The sequence below is a fragment of the Ctenopharyngodon idella genome, chromosome 24 (assembly GCF_019924925.1).
Source record: "Ctenopharyngodon idella isolate HZGC_01 chromosome 24, HZGC01, whole genome shotgun sequence".
Lineage (NCBI taxonomy): Eukaryota > Metazoa > Chordata > Actinopteri > Cypriniformes > Xenocyprididae > Ctenopharyngodon > Ctenopharyngodon idella.
In genome coordinates this window covers 1,032,457-1,055,421 of record NC_067243.1, presented here as the reverse complement: position 1 = coordinate 1,055,421, position 22,965 = coordinate 1,032,457, and the positions used below count along the sequence as shown (strand labels likewise).

At 40.0% G+C, this 22,965-nt stretch overlaps 1 gene segment (V, D, J or C); it reads left to right on the top strand.

Moving 5' to 3' along the window:
- The window catches only part of LOC127506555 (Ig kappa chain V-III region MOPC 63-like), a 76,390-nt gene extending 66,724 nt beyond the window's left edge, over positions 1-9,666 (top strand). The window contains 1 exon segment of the V gene segment in view: positions 9,172-9,666. Coding sequence covers positions 9,172-9,488 — 317 coding nt within the window.
- Positions 9,667-22,965: the final 13,299 nt, after the last annotated feature.

Here is a 22,965-nt window from a genome sequence, read left to right as displayed (position 1 = left end):
ATATATATTCAAGTTTCATTTCTATAGTATTGTCCCTTGAGAAGATATACTAAAATGGTTGCTGACATGTGAGGGGTGTACTTAATTTTGTAAGATCCTAAAGAGCCAGAGAATGTGTGCTGCATGAAGTCAGAACAGGTAAAGTTTAGTTTAATTACGGTTATAACTTGTCATGTTATCACCTTGCTTTTATGACATGTTATTTCATTTGTGTTATGTACTGTATTGCAATAACATGGCCTCTCCCCCTTTGTTGTGTGTTCTCAGGGCGGGGTTTATGTAAATTGTAGGGTTAGAGATGTTACCAATCCAGGAAGAAGCTCGTTGTAGTCCCTACCAGCCGTTTGTTGCAGTCCTTAAACAGAATTCTTTAAAAGAAAATATCTCCCTTTGCTTTGAACTTTGAGCATCGTAACTTTGCAGATGTTGTTTATGCTCAAACAGCAACATTACACACTAACTAAAGATAAAAAGTCAAATCATAATCAACCACTGCTTTAAGAAATGCGCATTGTGCAATAAATAAATACTCCAAATAGAGTTTAATTATAATTTTATATCAGTAAGTTCTAAATGATATGTTAATAAATATGTTAACGGATTTGAAGGATACTTAGTTTGAAATAAATGTATTTTAAATAGATTTTGGTATTGTCACAGACACGCCAGGCTCCACCATCAGCCAATCACAGCGCACTCCCCTCATTTTGCTGTTGCACATTTATCCTGTATTTGCTTTACTGTCTCTTTATATCATAATCGCTGTATTTATGATGTTAGAACATTGTTAAGGGTTTCTGTCATAATGTGCATCAGTGTGATTAGTGAATTTTCCTTTAAAGTGCTGCTTTTAACCATTGAATTTGCACACGTGTCTTTCTATGCAGGAATGAGAGAGTAGGGCTTCTGATGTGTGTAAACTAATCTTACCTCAAAGTTTATGATTATTAATTATTGATGATTACTAATTATTTATAAATCGGTTGATGAGCATAGTTCCTGCATGTGTGCTGGGTCAGGACTATCCTCGTTCATGTCTGTGGCATGTACAGCAGAGACAGCCTGTCCAACAGCATTAAGTTCTTGTTATCAGGGACGACGTGAACTGACAGGCTTTAGATGGGAGTCTCAATCGTTCTGTTGGCACAGATGCAATCACTCGACCTGGATAACATCAGAGTATTCCCTGACTGCCCCAACACAGAGGGTAGTGAGGGTGGAGCTGGCAGTAAAAGATGCCTTCCACAACTTTGAGCTCCTCATGCACCTCTGGGCAGAACGCTCAGTGCAGGGTGGAGGGTCCACATGAGCACAATGTTTGCAGCAGCCCGGGCAAACACAGCAGAAATCTCAGCGTCAGACTCAGTCTATGCAGCCACCCCTGATGGTGAGGCCCAGGTGAATCTTCCACTTCAGAAAGAAAAAAAAAAGAAAAAGATTCCCCCGATGCTGGCGAACAGGACCACACCAAGAACGATAACTATAAAGATAACGATAAAGTTCTAAAAATAGTTCTAAATATAAAGGAATAGCACTGTCCACACCACAGCTATAACGATATACAGAAACTATATAATTAAGATCACTTACAGAAATATTTTTTTTTCCAGCCATTGAATGATAAAACACTGACAGCCAATCAGAATCCGTTCTAATTCAAGGGCTCGCGCATTTAAAATGGCAGACGACTTTGTGGAGAATTTAATCGCAGAGGTCCAGAAAAAGCCACCACTGTTTGAAGTCAAAAAACGAGATCCTAATACCAGGCTAGCAAACAGTGTAATATAAAATTACCTCAGGTATCCAGTGCTAGTTTCGACAACATTGTCCTGCTTCCTTTGAAGTTGCAGTGAAAGAGACTAGGTGTTGTTTTTATTCCACTATATTGACTTTGTCAGCTAAATTCACTGTTGGATTAGATCGGCACTGCAGTTTTGATTTGGTGAAGGAGGAGGCCATCGAGTAAAAAAGGTTGAGAAACTTTCCTGCAGTTAGATTACATTGTAGTGGCAAGTTTTGGAGGGCCAAGCACCACTAACATTTATATAATATAAAGATTATGTTACATGCTTAGTACATCAAAAAAATAAAAATAAATAAAATAATAATAATAATATAAAATAAATAAATAATAATAGTAATGTTTTTGAAAGGTTTGATACACCATTGTGTTGTTTGTGATTCTCCATCAGCAGCTGCAGTATCTCTCAGCTGTATCAGTGCATCACTGTGACGTCTGACTGACCGAGGTTTTTGTACCACTCTTTATCACTGTGTGAACACTGCACCACTGTGTGCACTCTGACAGTAATAATCTCCTGTATCTTCAGTCTGGACTCCACTGATGGTCAGAGTGAAATCACTGCCAGATCCACTGCCACTGAATCTAGATGGAGTTCCAGTATAACGGCTTGTTGCTGCATATATGAGGAGTTTAGGAGCTTCTCCAGGTTTCTGTAAGTACCAGGCTAAATAATTACTATTATACACTGCACTGCTGGTTTTACAGTTTATTCTGACTTCTTGTCCTGGTTGAGCTGTTATTGATGGACTCTGAGTTACAGTGATCTGTCCTCTACACTCTGAGAGAAAGAACAAGAAAAAAAAAAAATATATATATATATATATATATATTATTTAAAATTATAAACATTTAATATTTCAAGAGAATAATTGTAGAGCTGCGTTACACAAACCTTGAGCGATCAGTGTGAGAGTCCAGATGAAGAAGGTGATTTTGTTCATTGTTGTTCTTTTGTCTTGTGTGATGATGAAGATTGTGTTCTGTTCTGCTCTCAGTCATGAAGTGTTAAACTCACAGCACTATAAACACTCTCAGAGCACTGAAGCATGTGTGACAATGCAAAGAAGTGGGCAGGATTTACAACAGACAAACTAATATACACTAGAGTTACACTATGATCATTTACATTCTCACTAATGTTATTTTTAGTTAGTTCAGTAGTTTTATTTTCATTTTGACTACTGAGACACTGAGGATGTGCAGATGAACGTCCATCTCTGTGTCCATATTCAGTCATGTGACCATCATCACTGCTACACTTCCACTAGATGAACCTCCATCACTAAAGTAAGATCATGAATCATGAGTCTGTTCAGAAAGTATCAGGACTGATTGTGAATCTCTAATCAGAGTTCATGGTGTCACTCCATCTATCATGAAGCCTCATGTGTGTCTGAAATCATCAAATGGAGAAGAAACAGGCTGATAAAGATGGAGACATATTAGAGCTTGTTCACGTTTCATGATCTTGTGTGGAGATTCCAATGTGATCTCATGAGAATACGTGTGTATTTTTACGTACATTTACTTACGTTTTCATACACACAAAAACATACAATATTGACGTATTTATAGCACTAAAACATAAAAATATACAGCATTGTTAAATTTATAAAGATTGTGAATAGATGTTCAGTTTAGTTGGATTCCAGCACATATAGGAATCTTAGGTAATGAGGAAGCTGATAAATTAGCGAAAAAAGCACTAAATCTTACTGATAAAATTGAGATTCCTCTTGGAAAAAAATGAAGGTAAAACTATAATAAAAAGTAATATTGACAAACAGTGGCAAAAATATGGGATTTAGATAATAAAGGAAGAGAATATTACAGAATTAAAAAATCAATTAAAGTAAGAACATTTAATAGTACAACCCCTGGAAAAAATGATGGGATCACCACACTTAGAGGATGTTCACCCAGATTTTTTACTTTATAGCAAACAAACAAATCACAGATATGACACAAAAAAGGTTTTGTTCAATAGCTTAACATTATGGCTTCAGGAAACATACCTCAAACAAATCCACTTACATTTTTTTTTATTAATGGCAGGTCTTTTTCCAGAGCAAGTAGAGGAAAAAAGTATGGAATCACTCAATGTTGAGGAAAAAAATATGGAATCATCAACAAAAAAACAATTGTTGCTCCTCCTCTGGCTTTTGACAGCCTAAATTCTTTGAGGCATGGACTTCATTAATGACAAACAATATTCCCCATCAAGCTGGTTTCAACTTTCTCAAATAGCGTTTGACAGATCAGCTTTGCAGGGTGGAGCCTTGTCATGGACCAGTGTTTATAATTTCCACCATAAATTTTCAATTGGATTGAGATCTGGACTGTTTGCTGGCCATGTCTTTGAGTTGATATGCCTTTCCTGAAGAAAAGCTTTAACACTCTTTGCTCTGTGGCGAGATGCATTAACATCCTGAAAAATTATTTCATCATCACCAAACCTATTTTCTATCGATGGAATGAGAAAAGTGTCCACAATTTCAATGTACACCAGTGCATTTACTGTTGAGGTAATGATTGTCATCTCCCCTGGTCCTTTACCTGACATGCACCCCCATATCATAAATGAGTTGGGGAATTTGATTGTTTTCTTCAAGCAGTCATCTTTATCTGTTTCATCAGAACGGCACCTGACAAAAGTTCCAGCGTAATCTCCTTGGCTAATGCAGATTTGCGATTCTTCACTGAATAACACTTTCATCCAATCATCCAGAATCCATGATTGCTTCTCTTTATCCCACTGTAACCTTGTTTTCTTTTGTTTAAGTGTTAGTACTCGTTTTCATTTGGCTTTTCTATATGTAAGCTCAGTAAGCTCTATACAGTGGGTACGGAAAGTATTCAGACCCCCTTAATTTTTTCACTCTTTGTTATACTGCAGCCATTTGCTAAAATCATTTAAGTTCATTTTTTTTCCTCATTAATGTACACACAGCACCTCATATTGACAGAAAAACACAGAATTGTTGACATTTTTGCAGATTTATTAAAAAAGAAAAACTGAAATATCATATGGTCCTAAGTATTCAGGCCCTTTGCTCAGTATTTAGTAGAAGCACCCTTTTGATCTAATACAGCCATGAGTCTTTTTGGGAAAGATGCAACAAGTTTTTCACACCTGAATTTGGGGATCCTCTGCCATTCCTCCTTGCAGATCCTCTCAAGTTCTGTCAGGTTGGATGGTAAACGTTGGTGGACAGCCATTTTTAGGTCTCTCCAGAGATGCTCAATTGGGTTTAAGTCAGGGCTCTGGCTGGGCCATTCAAGAACAGTCACGGAGTTGTTGTGAAGCCACTCCTTCGTTACTTTAGCTGTGTGCTTAGGGTCATTGTCTTGTTGGAAGGTAAACCTTCGGCCCAGTCTGAGGTCCTGAGCACTCTGGAGAAGGTTTTCGTCCAGGATATCCCTGTACTTGGCCGCATTTATCTTTCCCTCGATTGCAACCAGTCGTCCTGTCCCTGCAGCTGAAAAACACCCCCACAGCATGATGCTGCCACCACCATGCTTCACTGTTGGGACTGTATTGGACAGGTGATGAGCAGTGCCTGGTTTTCTCCACACATACCGCTTAGAATTAAGGCCAAAAAGTTCTATCTTGGTCTCATCAGACCAGATAATCTTATTTCTCGCCATCTTGGAGTCCTCCATGCGGGCTTTCATGTGTCTTGCACTGAGGAGAGGCTTCCGTCGGGCCACTCTGCCATAAAGCCCCGACTGGTGGAGGGCTGCAGTGATGGTTGACTTTCTACAACTTTCTCCCATCTCCCGACTGCATCTCTGGAGCTCAGCCACAGTGATCTTTGGGTTCTTCTTTACCTCTCTCACCAAGGCTCTTCTCCCCCGATAGCTCAGTTTGGCCGGACGGCCAGCTCTAGGAAGGGTTCCGGTCGTCCCAAACGTCTTCCATTTAAGGATTATGGAGGCCACTGTGCACTTAGGAACCTTAAGTGCAGCAGAAATTTTTTTGTAACCTTGGCCAGATCTGTGCCTTGCCACAATTCTGTCTCTGAGCTCTTCAGGCAGTTCCTTTGACCTCATGATTCTCATTTGCTCTGACATGCACTGTGAGCTGTAAGGTCTTATATAGACAGGTGTGTGGCTTTCCTAATCAAGTCCAAACAGTATAATCAAACACAGCTGGACTCAAATGAAGGTGTAGAACCATCTCAAGGATGATCAGAAGAAATGGACAGCACCTGAGTTAAATATATGAGTGTCACAGCAAAGGGTCTGAATACTTAGGACCATGTGATATTTCAGTTTTTCTTTTTTAATAAATCTGCAAAAATGTCAACAATTCTGTGTTTTTCTGTCAATATGGGGTGCTGTGTGTACATTAATGAGGAAAAAAATGAACTTAAATGATTTTAGCAAATGGCTGCAATATAACAAAGAGTGAAAAATTTAAGGGGGTCTGAATACTTTCCGTACCCACTGTATGTAAGTTCAAGCTGGTTTTTACTGTTCTGTCCCAAAAATTGGCTCCTGATTCTGTCTGTTTTTCTTTTGTTTTGTTGTGTGTTTTCTATTGTAAAGGCATATTGCTTTGAGATTTCTATCTTGACGCTCTGACGTCTTCCTTGGTCTGCCCGTATGTCTTGCTTTATAACCTTCCCATTTAGTTTATACTTGCACCAAATTTTAGACACAGCTGACTGGGAGCAACCAACTTCTTTGGCCATACTCAGTATTGAAATTCCTTGTTGAAGGAGTTTTATAATCCTTTCCATTGTTTCACCTGAGAACTCTCTTCTTGGGGCCATATTTCATTTCAATTAGCCAAGTCAAACAATCCATTAAGGTGCAAGCACTCCCTTTTAACTGCTGACTAATTAGCATTTTTAGACTTGTCCCAGTATTTGTTTAAAATGGAAATAGATGATTCCATATTTTTTTCCCTCAACATTGAGTGATTCCATACTTTTTCCCTCTACTTGCTCTGGAAAAAGACATGCCATTAATAATAGTAACAAAAGTGGATTTGTTTGAGGTATGTTTCCTGAAGCCAGAATGTTAAGCTATTGAACAAAACCTTTTTTGTGTCATATCTGTGATTTGTTTATTTGCTATAAAGTAAAAAATCTGAGTGAACATCCTCTAAGTGTGGTGATTCCATAATTTTTGCCAGGGGTTGTAGAAACAGAAGAGAGGAAATAATCTACACAAGACTACGGTTAGGACAAACAAGAATTAATAATACATTATTTCTTATGAGTAAAATAAACAGATAAATGTGAGGTATGTGATTGTGAAGAAAATGTAGAACATGTTTTAATAAAATGTAGAAAATTTCAGGAAGAGAGAGGAAAATTTAAAGAATGTATTATTAAAATAGGGAGGGAATGGGATATAAAAGGTATTTTAGATATAGGAAATTCTCAAAGCGAAGTTGTTGAGGCATTTATGAAGTTTATGCAGGAAACTGGTATAGGTAGAAGAATTTAAAAGACCAATGAAGCCATGATTTTACACACTCCAATATAGAAGGTAATATAGTAAACTCAATATTTGAACAGATTTTGACTGAAGATTGAAGTCTGAAGCTGCAGGTTTTTCTGTGAATCATGATGATTGAGCTTCATATGAAGAACAGAAGATCATTATGAGAAACTCCACAACATCATCCATGATAAAAGAGGTCAAAGGTCACAGATCTGTTTCTTTAAACAGTGTTATATTAGCACACAACGAGAGAACGAATGAGAAATATAGGATATAAAGCCAAAATGAATCATGTCTGTTGTAAATGAGATCAATAAATGCTTGTTTGTGTGAAAAAGTGATTGTTGTTCCTTTGAGAAGCATTTTGTCCAAACTGAATGTTTGAGTGTTGAGAAGATCTGAGTTTCTTCTAATATCAGTGTGTTGAAGTGTTGTTTCTCTCTCTCTGCTGGAGTTTGTGTTCACTCGAGTGGAATAGAGGTTTTTGTACGACCGTTTCATTAGATTGTATCACTGTGGTGCACTTTCGGTGGAGGAACTAAACTGGTGCTCGGTAAGTCTGTTTTTTAATTCCTATTTAAGAAAAAAAGGTAACACTTTATTTTAAGGTGACGAAGTTACACGTTACTACATGTACTTATTATAGTAATAACAGTAAATTATGCATAAATACAAGTAACTAACCCTGAACCAAACCCTAACTGTAACTCTATAGTAAGTACATGCAGTTAATTAATATTACTCAGTACTTATTTGAGTAGTACAATGTAACTATGTCAGCATACAATAAAGTGTAATAAAGAACAATTTAGAGTTAAAATGATTTAAAGTTGAAACAAGAAAAACATTAATGGCGATTATTATTAGATATTGTGGTAACACTTTACTTGAAGCCTTAAAGCTATTCATAATGTACGTTATAATGGCTTATATGTATCTTTTCATAAATAATTGTGCATTAAAATGTGCATTATAAATGCAAAAATGCAATATAATATTTGCAAATTCGTTATTACATCTGAAAATGGTTGTTTGTCATGAGTTTTAATGCATTGTGTAACAATGAATAGATAAGTATTATAATGTGTTATAATTGCGGTATAATTATTCATGAGATCATACACACATTATAATGTATAAAAGAAAGATTAATTAATGCATTAAAATACTTTTAAAATACATTGTGTATGAAGGCTTTAATTAAAGTGTTACTGATATTGTTTTATAATTATTTAATCTAAAACAATGATATTGTCATGTTTATTCATTCAGAAGAACAGCATTTAAAATAAATCTAAATGCATTTCCATGATGAGTCTCACTGTGAGTTTAATCAGTTTATTACAGGTTTAATTTCCCTTTATTTATTTCTATGTTCATATGTAGTTCATTTTTATTGTAGATATCATACATGGCGAAAAAAATAGATCTGACATCAGAATGTAAATGTTGCTACTTTCTGTATTTCAGTCAATGATACTGAATCTCTTTTGTTCATGTTGTGCTTATAATTCAGTGCTTTATAATTCAAGTACAATTTACAAATGGTATTGTTTTCTAGTTCTTATCAGTGATATAATCATCATTTGGCCTGAGCTTTAGTCAGACTTTGAACTTGAGTTACATTTTGAGTTGAATCTCAAGTAAGTAAAAATGTGCTTTATATTGGGATGCAAAAACTGCTGGAATTAAAGCAGTCAGTGTCTCAGTATATTGAGTTTCATTTCTGGGGTTTGATTTAAATGTATACAGTGATTGTGTAGTTTGTATATTGTATATTATATGAGCTCTAGTGATGTTGAATGACATGAAGGATCAGATTGTCATGATTTTTGCTGCTGTTGAAATGGTGTGAGTGAAACAGTGTGTTTTCTTTGTGTTTGTGAATGTGTTGTGTTTGTCTCCTGCAGCTGGTCCCACAGTGAAGCCCTCAGTGTCTCTGCTGCCGCCCTCTTCTCTGCAGATCTCTGGAGACTCAGCCGCACTGCTCTGCCTGCTCAGCTCTTACTCTCCACAGGGGGCGCTGGTGAGCTGGACACTGGACGGGTCAGAGGTCACCGAGGGGGTCGTGACCAGCGCAGAGAGCCAGCGGGACGGCCGCTACAGCCGCAGTAGCGTCCTGACCCTCAGCAAAGCACGCTGGGAAAAGGGAGAGGTGTACGTCTGCAGAGTAACACATGATGGAGCTCCTCATGAGGTCTCGTTCCACAAGAGCTCTGAGTGCTGATGTTTCTCTCCTGAAGATGAGCCGTATCTGAGTGTCCTGTGTCAGGCAGGATTCACATGAGTCTAGTGCTGCAGCTGTAGTGATTTACAACTCAATACTGAAAGAGAGCTGGCGTGTCAAAGCACTGTGTGATCTTTCAATCTGCTGTAACATTCAATAAAGCTTCTCAACAAGTTCACTTTGTGTCTGACAACATCATTCAACTAACAGATGAAGATGCAGGTGCTTTTCACAAACTTGATGTAAATGTCACATAAAGCTCTTGGGGTTTGAACATGGTCTCTGGAGACAGAGCTGCTCTATTCTGAGAGGATCACAATCACTCCACCCTGACAATGCAAATGGGCTTTTCAGTCTCACTGTTTGATTGGTCACATGATCTGGACTGGAACACACCAGTTTCACTTCTGCTGAAAATGTGGTGATGAAAATATATATGAAAATGTCATGAAAATCACAACTAAAACTAGTCATGTTTGTTGGTTGATGAAGAAGAGCTCTTGATCATGTCATGTTCAGTTCATAGAGCTATAAACACATTCAGAGCAGTGAAGCATGTGCCGCTCATGTAAAACACCCTCTGAATGCAAAAGACAGAAGAGAGATCAGGACGATATACATTCAGAGTCCAACAGTTTGACTGACAGGGTTAAAAGAAAGGCTTTACATTGCCAAAGCACAGTAACAGTAAATATACAGAGTCAGACATACACATTTACACATCATTCTCTACAGGACACAACTGAATGATTCCTGCTGTATCAGTAGTCAATGATCTTGCTGCTCAACATTCAAACACTTGTCTATTGTTTGCTGTAGCAGTGCAGTGTACTTTCAGAAACCCTCCACCTCCCCCAGCTCCACCTGTCCAGATCTGCTATGGGGTGATTCATGTTTGCTCGTACAGCAGCAGCATGTTGTGTGTGTTTTGGCAGTGGAAAGTTCTGTACTCTACAGCAGATATAATCAACAGCAGCAGACCAAACACATTAACATTGTCATATTCATTATCATGACAAACTCTCCAAGAATTGTCATGTCAGAAATCTAGTTCAGTCATGAAACTGAAGATGGCACAGGCTTCGATCGGTCCTTTACATGCAGTCTGTAAGCAATCACATCAATACCAAATGACTCAGGCTGATTGGTCTCTGCTGATCCTGCAGCCAATGAGATCCCTTGCTCAACATTTAATAGTCTGGTTCAGTGTTTGCTGTAGGCTAGTCCTGCAGTGCTATAAGAGTTCCTCAGAAATTCAGACAATCTGACAAACAGATAAGTCAACAATGTTTTACCATTCCAGATACAAAACAAAATGCAAATGTTTTATTGAAGTTGTAATCTATTATGCAACTATCAAATCATCTAATACCATTAAATATGAAGTGTCTTCATAATATGTGTTATTTTATTAAATTATAGGGCTTGTTTTGTTTGTTTTTATTTAACCCTTGGGGGTCCCTGATAATATATCCATCATGAAATGTGGATATAGAGAAAAGGCTGCACCCACTTCAGCCCCTCATTTCATTGAACAGACGTGTCATATATAGATCCGCTGTGAAGTCCAAAAACTTTTTATGTTTCCTGAGGGCGACACCATGCCATAGAGGAATAAAGAAACAATTCTATAATTGAGTTAATTTCAGCAAAACTTGTATGTAATGTTCTATTTTCAGTGGTTTAATCGGGAACAATTACTGGGACACCATAAGAAGATTTATTGTTTCCCCTTTAAGCATTTGCGCTCATGCTGTATGTCGACGGGGAAGCAGAGGTCATTTTGACAAATGTTTTGTTAATAAAAAGGCTTAAATACAAACACTTTTCTCTCTTTGCTGTGGAAGTTCAGTATAAGAGGAAATGTTAGGCATCTTAGGGGGGCACTGCAGTATTGATCTGGTGAAGGAGGAGGCCATCGAGTAAAAAAGGTTGAGAAACACTACACTAGTGTCATCACATCGACACAACGTCAAAATGACTGACAGATAGAGAACTCAGTTATGTAACAGACACGCCATCTAGTGATGAAGCATGGAAGTGCAATTAAAGTGACTGATTTTCCTGCAGTTCGATTACATTGTTGTGGCAAGTTTCGCAGTGCCAAGCACCACTAACATTTATATAATATAAAGATTGTGTTACATGATTAGTACATCAAAATAAATAAACTTTCTGAAAGGTTTGATAAAACGTTGTGTTGTTTGTGATCCTCCATCAGCAGCTGCAGTATCTCTCAGCTGTATCAGTGCATCACTGTGACGTCTGACTGACCGAGGTTTTTGTACCACTCTTTATCACTGTGTGAACACATAACCACTAGGACAGTGTTCACTCTGACAATAATAATCTCCTGTATCTTCAGTCTGGACTCCACTGATGGTCAGAGTGAAATCACTGCCAGATCCACTGCCACTGAATCTAGATGGAGTTCCAGTATAACGGCTTGTTGCTTCATATATGAGGAGTTTAGGAGCTTCTCCAGGTTTCTGTAAGTACCAGTGTAGGTAACTACTACCACACACTGCACTGCTGGTTTTACAATTTATTCTGACTTCTTGTCCTGGTTGAGCTGTTAGTATCGATGGAGTCTGAGTTACAGTGTACTGTCCTCTACACTCTGAGAGGAAAGAAAAAAAAAAACAAAAAAAAAACATATTACACATTTTAAGACAATTAATAATGATTGTAAAAATTGTATTTCACAAACCTTGAGCGATCAGTGTGAGAGTCCAGATGAAGAAGGTGATTTTGTTCATTGTTGTTCTTTTGTCTTGTGTGATGATGAAGATTGTGTTCTGTTCTGCTCTCAGTCATGAAGTGTTAAACTCACAGCACTATAAACACTCTCAGAGCACTGAAGCATGTGTGACAATGCAAAGAAGTGGGCAGGATTTACAACAGTGTGTGCTGATAACAAACTAATAAACTCTACATATAAGATTTTACTTTCAGAATGTTGTTGAAACATTTAATGATTAATTGTTCATATTGATTAATTGTAAAATATTTTTGTTTATGTTTTGCAGACTGATAAGACACTAGTCTTTGACTTTATATGAACATCTGTCAGTGTGGATGAAGCATTTTCAGCTTTCAGTGCCGCTGTAGAAATAATCTATTCACTCTCATGCATGATTCATTTATGTAAGGTGAATGTTTCTGATAATATGTGACCAAGATAAAGTGAGCAGCATTCATCTGGTCATGTAATCTCAACATGGTGGCCACCATAAGGAGGGACAAAAGAAGATTTTTCTAGGCCACTGAAATGACTGGAGAATCATGAGTGCAGATCATTTTATACGTATTCGTCAAACACAATAATTATTTCGGTAACACTTTCTATGCTTACCATGCTTATAATGAATTATAGCTCCATTTATACTTATTTATAAGCAAGTATTACTATTTTATATACATATTTATAAAGACTTAAGACCTATACCACATAAGAACAGTTGTAGTTACAGTTACATTTATATTATTTTTATAATTACTTATAAGTCATGCATTTTCTATGGAAGCCCGTTTCCGCCACTAAATAAAAAAAATAAAAAGACTAATTGCGACTTTTTATCTCAGAATTCTGACTTTTTTTTCTCGCAATTAACTGACGGACAGTTTCTCTGTCTGTAACAATTCCGGACATCCAACATTTCTGGTACATCCGACGATAGCCATGCTGCCGTTCTGATGTCTGAAGCTGTTGGTGTAGAAAATGTGCCACTTCAGCTTCGTCTGTTTTATTGCGCCTCCGCCACAGCTGATTCTTATTATTATTACTATTATATTGTTATTGTGTCAAATTCATTAGTGTATCCATTCTGTTAAAAACAACTTTTATTCACCAAATACTTCCACTGTATTTGCAGAATTGCATGATTCTACCCTTGAATGCCCCCTTTTATGGAGCCACCAGACTTGAGTTGCAAAGTTACAAAGTTGATGAAACATGATAGGTATTGGTGTTTTAGTATTAAGCCCACTAGATGGCAGTAAAAGCTGTTTTTTCTCCTTGAAACGCTGTACTCATGTACAAGGTTACCGTGGAAACATGCTATATGCATATTCCTGCATAATGCATATGTCCGGAGACTAATCTTTATGTGTCTCCTCCAGTAAAATCAAAATTTCTTTATTGGTAAATCCGCGCTAAAAATAATCCTTTATAATGTCTTCCATTTTATATAGAATGATAACGAAGCAGCAATCCTGATGGTCAGTCGCAATGAAAGGAAACACAAGCAAAGTAAGAACTGTGAGAAATAAAGTCAGAATTGTGACTTTATATCACGCAATTGCGACTTTATATCTCAGAATTGTGACTTTATAACTCGCAATTGTGAGATAAAAAGTCAGAATTCTGAGATAAAAAGTCGCAATTACTCTTTATTTTTTTATTTAGTGGCGGAAACGGGCTTCCATAATTTTCCTTTTCAATGCATGTTCATAATTCATTATGCACTGATTTATAAGTATTAATTAGTCCGTCGTATGGTTCCATGAATGTATTTATAAAGATGCAGCTTGGATTGCTATAATGTTATATTATAGTTACAATGACTTCTTATTCAGATTTATTTCTGTCAAATTAGTGAATATATTGTTATTAATAGCCGTGTTGTGTTCTTATAAATACTTACTGTGAGTAATATTAGTTACTAATCTCTATAAATATATCATTGTTGGCTTTAAGTAAAGTGAAAACATAAATCAAATGTTAAGAAATCACGAATATGTGCTCATTTTACATTTTAAGTTGCTTACTTGTAAATGTAACTAATAAACAACAATTCCTGTAATAAAAAATAAATAAAAAAAATCATTAATACAAACAGTTGAAAAAAAAAAAGTATCTTTTTTAATGTTACATACTAGCAAAACACTGCAATAATATTTTTAAAGTATAATTCCAAACTGCTATAAGCAATACAAATGGCTGAGGAGATATAGAGTTTAACAAATCAAAATTACCATTCATCACCTCTAATGCAAACTTTAGCCATTAAAGACATAATAACTAGTTGATACAGCAAACAAGTGTCTCTGGAACTATTTTATATGTGATAATTTATAAATCAGTGTATAATGGCTTATGCACTGTCAGAAAAAAGGGTACGGTTGGGGTACAATTGTGAGCACTTTGGGTACAAATGCTTTGGTTGTACTCTCAATGGGTCATATTTAGAGTAGCATCTGACTGCACAACCGGAGGCTGCATTTTCAGGACCGCAGTCCTAGGACCCTAGATGTTTAGTGACAACGCCACCTACCAAATTACAGGACCAGTGACCGCATGTTTTTCTGGATGATGGATGATATTCAGAGTGTGAGTATCAAATGTGAATCAATTTTTATTTGTTTAACATTAAAAACAATTGTGATGCATTTAAGTGTGAAGTGAAGCGATCGTGAGTTGCTAAATAGTCTTGAATGCACTTTATAGCCATCATACATTAGCTTCTAATGCTGTAAAACAAATTTGTTAGCATATTCGTTTAACAAAACTGTAGCACGACTGGCAAGCTTGTGTTGACTTAGTGACTATGGTATGATTATTAATCCTAGCCAGTACAATAACCTGTAGCACGCTCGTTGTAAAAGCTTGTTAGTTACTCAATGTTTTTCCATTTTAAGTAAGTTAAAATAATCTTAATATTTTAACTGTCATGTGCGTGCTCACTGTCAGCCTGCCCAGGTCAAAAAATACTATAGTAAATACTATAGTTGTTACAACACAGAAGGGTCGGAGACAGGAGATCACAGACAAGGATGTTTATTGATACCAGCAGAGGTTAACAGCAGTGCAGGTGAGTATGTGACAACGTGAAGATGACAAACTGAAGTGAAGATAGATGATACTGTCCTTTTGTGGTTGCAGACGTGGAGATCTTGAATGGCGTTGGAATGGATGAACGTAGAACACGGAGAACACTCACACACGGACTGAAGATCACACGAGGAGAACAGGAGACGCTGGAGACTGGTAAGTAGTTTAGTAGGAGTCCTTGAGGTAAGCATACAGGTAAGTTTACATGCAAATGAGACCGGACAATGTGGCTGTGTGTGTGAGTGCTCTTTATACTGGTGTTGATGAGGTGGCGATGAGGTGCAGGTGCCGGTGATCAGTACTCGGGAGAAGTGGTGCGCTGTGATTGGTGAATGGTGGAGCCTGGCGTGTCTGTGACAGTACCCCCCCCTCCACGGCCCGCTCCTGAGGGCCGAGGACCCCGACGTCGTGGTGGCCGTCCTCTTCCACGTGGGGCAGGTCTGTCAGGATGGTTGGAGTGGAAGGCGTGAAGCAGGTTGGGGTCGAGTATGTCGTTTCTGGGGACCCAAGAGCGTTCCTCGGGGCCGTAGCCTTCCCAGTCCACAAGATACTCCAAACGACCACCACGGCGTCGGGAGTCCAGGATCTCGTGAACCTCGTATGCAGCTCCATCGTCCAGGATAAGTGGAAGGGGGGGGTTCAGCAGCTGTTACGCCAGGCCCTGTGGAGAGAGGAACAGAAGGGTGGTGAGGTTTAAGGAGAGAAACATGGAATGTGGGATGAATCCGATATTGTGGAGGTAATTGGAGTTGATACGTGACGGGGTTGATCTGCTTGATGATGGTGAACGGGCCAATGAATCTGGGACTCAGCTTCTTGCAGGGCAGATGCAGTCTGATGTCCCGTGTCGACAGCCAGACCTTCTGTCCCGGTTGGTAGGAGGTACGGAGGAAGCGGCCGATCTCCTGGATCTTCCTCTCCGTCTGCCCGTTCGACTGAGGGTGGTAGCCAGATGAGAGACTGACGGTCACACCTAGGAGCGAGAAGAAGGCCTTCCATACCCGTGATATGAACTGGGGTCCTCTGTCTGAGACGATGTCCTCGGGAATTCCGTAGTATCTGAACACGTGATTGAACATAAGTTCAGCGGTTTCCATGGCAGTGGGTAAGCCCCTCAGGGGAATCAGACGACATGACTTGGAAAATCGATCTACGATGACGAGAATGCAGGTGAATTCATCGGATGCTGGCAGGTCGGTGATAAAATCGACTCCTAGGTGTGACCAGGGTCGATTAGGAACGGGCAGAGGATGGAGCTTGCCGGATGGAAGATGGCGAGGGCTCTTGGAGATGGCGCACTCCCTACAACCCTGCACGTACCTTCTGACGTCAGCTGCCATGTTAGGCCACCAGAAGCGCTCCTTTAGCAGCGAGAGGGTTTCATTGACCCCCGGGTGGCCAGTGCCAAGTGAAGTGTGGGCAGAGTGAATGAGTGGGGTGCGTTGTGCCCTGGTGGTGTAACGCAAGCCTGGTGGACAACCCGACGGAGTGTTGGTGGAGGCATTGGAGGAGGGCAAAGTTTCCTCTGACCAGGTGATAGGACTGACGAGGATGGTTTTACGGAGAATGGTTTCTGGTTCTTCTGGTCTTTCCTCAGGAGCATGGAGACGAGATAGGGCATCCACCTTGACATTTTTGGAGCCGGGACGATAGGAGATGGAGAAGTCAAAACGGGTGAAGAATAAAGACCAGCGTGCTTGCCGAGGGTTCAGTCTTTTTGCAGCTCTTAGGTACTCCAAGTTCTTGTGGTCAGTGAGAACTATAAAGGGGTGTTTAGCTCCCTCCAACCAATGCCTCCACTCCTCAAGGGCCAACTTCACGGCCAGAAGCTCGCGGTTTCCGATGTCGTAGTTGGTCTTGCGAGAGAAGAAGGCGCATGGGTGAAGTCTACTTGGGGTCCCCTGCTGCTGAGATAGCACCGCTCCCACTCCCGTGGTGGAGGCGTCCACCTCTACTACAAAGGGCAGGTCTGGATTGGGGTGGACGAGGAGGGGAGCGGTGGTGAAGGCTTCTTTAAGGGTTTCGAAGGCGTTGGTGGCAGCCGATGTCCAGGACAGAGACTTGGGCTTATTACGGAGCAGGTTTGTGAGTGGATGGGCGATGGAACTGTAGTTTTTGATGAAACGGCGATAGAAATGAGCAAAACCAAGGAAGCGTTGGAGTTCTTTAATAGTGGAAGGAGTGGGCCAGGTCTTGATGGCTTCCACCTTCCCCTCATCCATCCGGATGCCACTGGTCGATGATGTATCCCAGAAAGTGCACTGAGGGCTGATGGAAGGAACACTTTTCAGCTTTCAAGAAAAGGTGGAATTTTCTCAGGCGTTGGAGGACCTCCGCAACGTGGTGGCGATGTTCGGCCAAGCTCCGGGAGTAGATTAAGATGTCGTCGATGTAGACTAGAACGAACTTATGGAGGAACTCCCGGAGCACCTCGTGGATGAAGTCCTGGAATACGGAGGGGGCGTTGACCAGGCCATACGGCATAACAAGGTATTCATAGTGGCCGGTAGGTGTCACGAAGGCGGTCTTCCACTCGTCCCCCTCACGTATCCGGATGAGGTTATACGCGCTGCGGAGGTCCAGCTTGGTGAACACAGTGGCACCACGGAGATGTTCCAGGGCCGCTGGGACGAGAGGAAGGGGATAGCGGAACTTGACGGTTATCTTGTTGAGTGCACGGTAGTCAATACATGGCCGCAAGCCTCCGTCCTTTTTTGCCACGAAGAAACTCGAAGCAGCAGGGGAAGTAGACTGGAAGATGTAACCTTGAGCTAGGGCCTCCTTGATGTATTCTTCCATGGCTTTCTCCTCCGGGATTGACAGGGGGTAGATCCTTCCCCTGGGCACTGACTCACCCGGAAGCAAATCGATGGCGCAGTCCCATGGCCGGTGTGGAGGCAGCTTGGAGGCTCTTTGCGGGCAGAAGACGTCACTGAAGGGGGCGTAACATGTTGGGATGTCGATGGAACGTTTCTCCACAGGACTCTCGATGGACGTGGCACAGATGGAGATTTCTTCAGAACGAGGAGACGAAGGAACTGGAACTTGGAGAGACATCTGGAGAAACAGGTTTCGCCCCACTTCAGGATCTCGCCGTTGCTCCAGGAAATGACGGGGTTATGCTGGTCCAACCAGGGACGCCCTAGGATCACGTCAGAGGTGGATTCCTCCAGAACCAGCAGATGTATGTTTTCTTGGTGCAACACTCTGGTTCGAAGCTGTATAGGGCCAACACAGCAACTCACGTGTCTTCTGCTGAGGAGTCTGCCCGTTACGGAATGAATTTGGTAGGTGGTCGGAGATGGCGTGGTCTTAAGCTTGAGTTGTCGGCAGAGGGCGCCGGAGATGAAGTTGCCGGCTGACCCTGAATCGAGGAGTGCCACCACTGGAAAGAAAACATCAGCGGCAGTAAGGTTTACTACAGTGGTGAGTGGCTTCATCTTATTCATGGAGGGAATGATAGCACTCACCATAGGACGTGGAGGACGAATTGGGCATGCAGAGATTAGATGCCCAGGGGAACCACAGTACAGACATAGATTCAGGGTCAGCCGCCGTTGTCGCTCAGCAGAAGAGAGGCGTGAATTTTCCACTTGCATGGACTCACTGGCTGGTTCTGGAGGGCTGACGGGTTCTGGCCGACGGAGGAGGGTGTTAAACAGTGACTGGCCCTGGTGTTCTTCAATACACGACTGCATACGGGAGGCAAAACGGATGGAAAGCTGGATGAAGCGCTCGAGGCCGATGGAATCCTCGTATGCAGCGAGATGCAACCGCACCCGAGGATCCAATCCTTGTCGGTAGGTGGTAATAAGGGCTTGTTCATTCCAACCACTGGAGGCAGCTAGCGTTCTAAATTGTAAAGCATATTCGTTGACAGACATAGCACCTTGTTTGAGATTGTATAATTTCTCACCGATTGACCTTCGAAGTGATGGTACTTTATGTAACATTATATAAGTTGACATTTGTGCTGGCTACTGTATACAGGCCACCAGGACACCATACAGACTTTATCAAAAAATTTGCTGATTTTCTATCGGAGTTAGTACTAGCTGCAGATAAAGTCCTTGTTGTTGGTGATTTTAATATCCATGTAGATAATGAAAAAGACGCATTAGGATTGGCATTTACAGACATTCTAAACTCTATTGGAGGTAGACAACACGTGTCAGGACCCACTCATTGTCGTAATCATACTTTAGATCTAATATTGTCACATGGAATCGATATTGATGCCGTTGAAATTCTGCAGCAGAGCGACGACATCTCAGATCATTATCTAGTCTCGTGTATACTACATTTAGTCAAGGCTGCTAAACTGCCTCCCTGCCATAAATATGGTAGAACCATCACTTCTACCACTACAGATCGCTTTATAGATAATCTTCCTGATCAGTTTCATCGTCTTAGCATACCAGACAGCTTAGAAGACCTCGATGTTGCAACAGAAACTATTGCCTCTGTCTTTTCCAGCACATTAGACTCAGTTGCTCCTTTGCATTTAAAAAAGATTAAGAAAATTAATCCAATGCCGTGGTACAATGAGCACACTCAGGCCCTAAAGGTAGCAGCCAGAAAAATGGAAGAAAACAAAACTAGAAGTTTTTCGCATTTTGTGGAGAGAGAGAATGATTGAGTACAGGAAGGCCTTAAAAACTGCTAGATCTGCCTATTTTTCAAAACTTTTAGAAGAAAATAAGCACAACCCTAGGTATTTATTTGATACAGTGGCTAAATTAACAAGAAATAAAGCTTCAACTTCTGATGTTTCCAAAGAGCACAGCAGTAATGACTTTATGAACTTCTTTACTTGCAAGATTGACAATATTAGAGAGAAAATTATAACCATGCAACCATCTACTACAGTATTGCGTCAGACAGTGCGTTGTAGTGTCCCTGAGGAAAAATTCAATTCATTTACTGCTTTAGAAGAGGAAGAATTGTCTAAATTTGTTAAATCATCAAAATCAACAACATGTATGTTAGACCCTATACCGACTAAGCTATTGAAAGAGATGCTTCCCGAGGTCATAGATCCTCTTCTTAATATCGTTAATTCATCTTTATCACTAGGATACGTACCGAAAACTTTTAAGCTGGCTATTATTAAACCTCTTATTAAAAAAACACAACTTGATCCTAGAGAATTAGTCAATTACAGGCCGATCTCAAATCTCACTTTTCTGTCAAAAATACTAGAAAAGGCAGTATCATCACAACTATGTTCCTTTTTAGAAAAAAATAGTATCTGTGAAGATTTCCAGTCAGGATTTAGACCGTACCATAGTACTGAGACTGCTCTCATTAGAGTTACTAATGATTTACTCTTATCATCAGATCGTGGTTGTATCTCTCTATTAGTGTTACTGGGTCTTAGTGCTGCATTTGACACTATTGATCACAATATTCTTTTAAATAGACTCGAAAATTATGTTGGCATTAGTGGAATTGCACTGTCATGGTTTAAATCATTCTTATCTGACCGTTATCAGTTTGTAGTAGTAAACAAAGAGATGTCATATCGATCACAAGTTCAATATGGAGTACCGCAAGGCTCAGTACTAGGACCGTTGCTGTTCACTCTGTACATGCTACCCTTGGGAGATATCATTAGGAAGCATGGCGTAGTTTTCACTGTTACGCTGATGATACTCAGCTCTATATTTCTTCGTGCCCTGACGAAACTTACCAATTCACAAAATTAACGGAATGCATAGCTGATATAAAAAATTGGATGACCAGTAATTTCCTACTACTAAATTCAGAAAAAACAGAGATTCTAATTTTTGGACCAAAAACTTTTTCACGTAATAACCTAGAATACTGTCTAACACTTGATGGCTGCTCTGTTAAGTCTTTGTCATCAGTTAGGAACCTGGGTGTGCTCTTTGATACCAATCTTTCATTTGAAGGCCATGTTTATAGCATTTGTAAAACCGCATTCTTCCATCTTAAAAATATATCTAAACTACGACATATGCTCTCAATGACAAATGCAGAACAGTTAGTTCATGCGTTCATGACCTCAAGGCTAGATTACTGTAACGCTCTACTGGGTGGTTGTTCTGCTCGCCTGTTAAACAAACTACAGCTCGTACAAAATGCAGCAGCCAGAGATCTTACTAGAACTAGGAAGTATGACCATATTAGCCCAGTTCTGTCAACACTGCATTGGCTTCCTGTTAAACATCGTATAGATTTTAAAATCTTACTAATTACTTACAAAGCACTAAATGGTTTAGCTCCCCAGTACCTGAGCGAGCTCTTAATGCATTATAGTCCTTCACGTCTATTGCGATCTCAGAATTCAGGCCAGCTGATAATACCTAGAATATGAAAATCAACTGCAGGCGGTAGATCCTTCTCCTATTTGGCACCTAAACTTTGGAACAATCTTCCTAGCATTGTTCGGGAAGCAGACACACTCTGTCAGTTTAAATCTAGACTAAAAACGCATCTCTTTAACCTGGCATACACATAACACATTATCAATTTATTTTTTCAAATCCGTTAAAGGATTACTGGGCTGCATAAATTAGGTCAGCCGGAACCGGGAACACTTCCTATAACACCAGATGTACTCATTACATCAGAAGAAGAATGGCATCTACGCTAATATTAGTCTTTCTGTTTATCCCGAAGTTTACCGTAGTCAACCGGATCCAGGCTGTATCCAGGTGAGATTGAGGACCTACGCCTTGACACGACCACAACGCACCCCTGAAGTGTCAGTAGAGATTGAGTCAACTAGATCATCCATTGTGAAGGCCTCATTGACACGACAGCCAGTGGCACAGTGAACTGAAATAAATACTTTGAATGTTGCGATCCTATCGGGCTTATGATAGCTACCTGAATCGTAACAAAGCACTGTTTGCCAGAGGAGAACTGGCCCCCTGACTAAGCCTGGTTTCTCCCAAGGTTTTTTCTCCATTTTAACACCTATTTGCCACCTGATGTCACCTGTTGGAGTTTGGGTTCCTTGCCGCTGTCGCCTTTGGCTTGCTTAGTTGGGGACACTTGACATTTGACATTTGATATTCAACAGTGCTTTGCATCTGCCTACATTGACAGCATTTTCTTTAAGAGCTGCTGTGCAGCCAAAATTATATACCATTTATCACTGTAAAGCTGCTTTGACACAATCTGCATTGTAAAAAGCGCTATATAAATAAAGGTGACTTGACTTGACTTTAAGGCAAGTCATTTCACTCGGCGGCCATCTTTGAAACGCCTCTCGCGCAGCTGTTTCAGTCGTGCAGTACAGCTCCTATCTCTTTCAATGAGGAAACATCAAATTCTCCAAAGCTGTTCACCAAGCTTATGATTAAATTGCATTTTTTAAATCGCCAATGAAATCTGAGATCAACTGTCTCATCAATTTTGCTTCTAAACGCTCAAATCATGAAAAAAAAAAAAAAAAAAAAATGTATTTTTCAGGCCGGACCAGCCAATGCACATGTGCTGTTATAAGTCTCAGAACACTGACTGTTTCTATAGCAACCGGAGCTTCTAAAGGCAGCTGCAGTGACCCAATGACTTTATCAATCAGCGATTGGCTCTTTTATTTAGAAGGCGGGACTTATTCCACCATATTTCTCTCATAGAGTGGTGCAGGTATGACATCAGAACCCAGAAGAC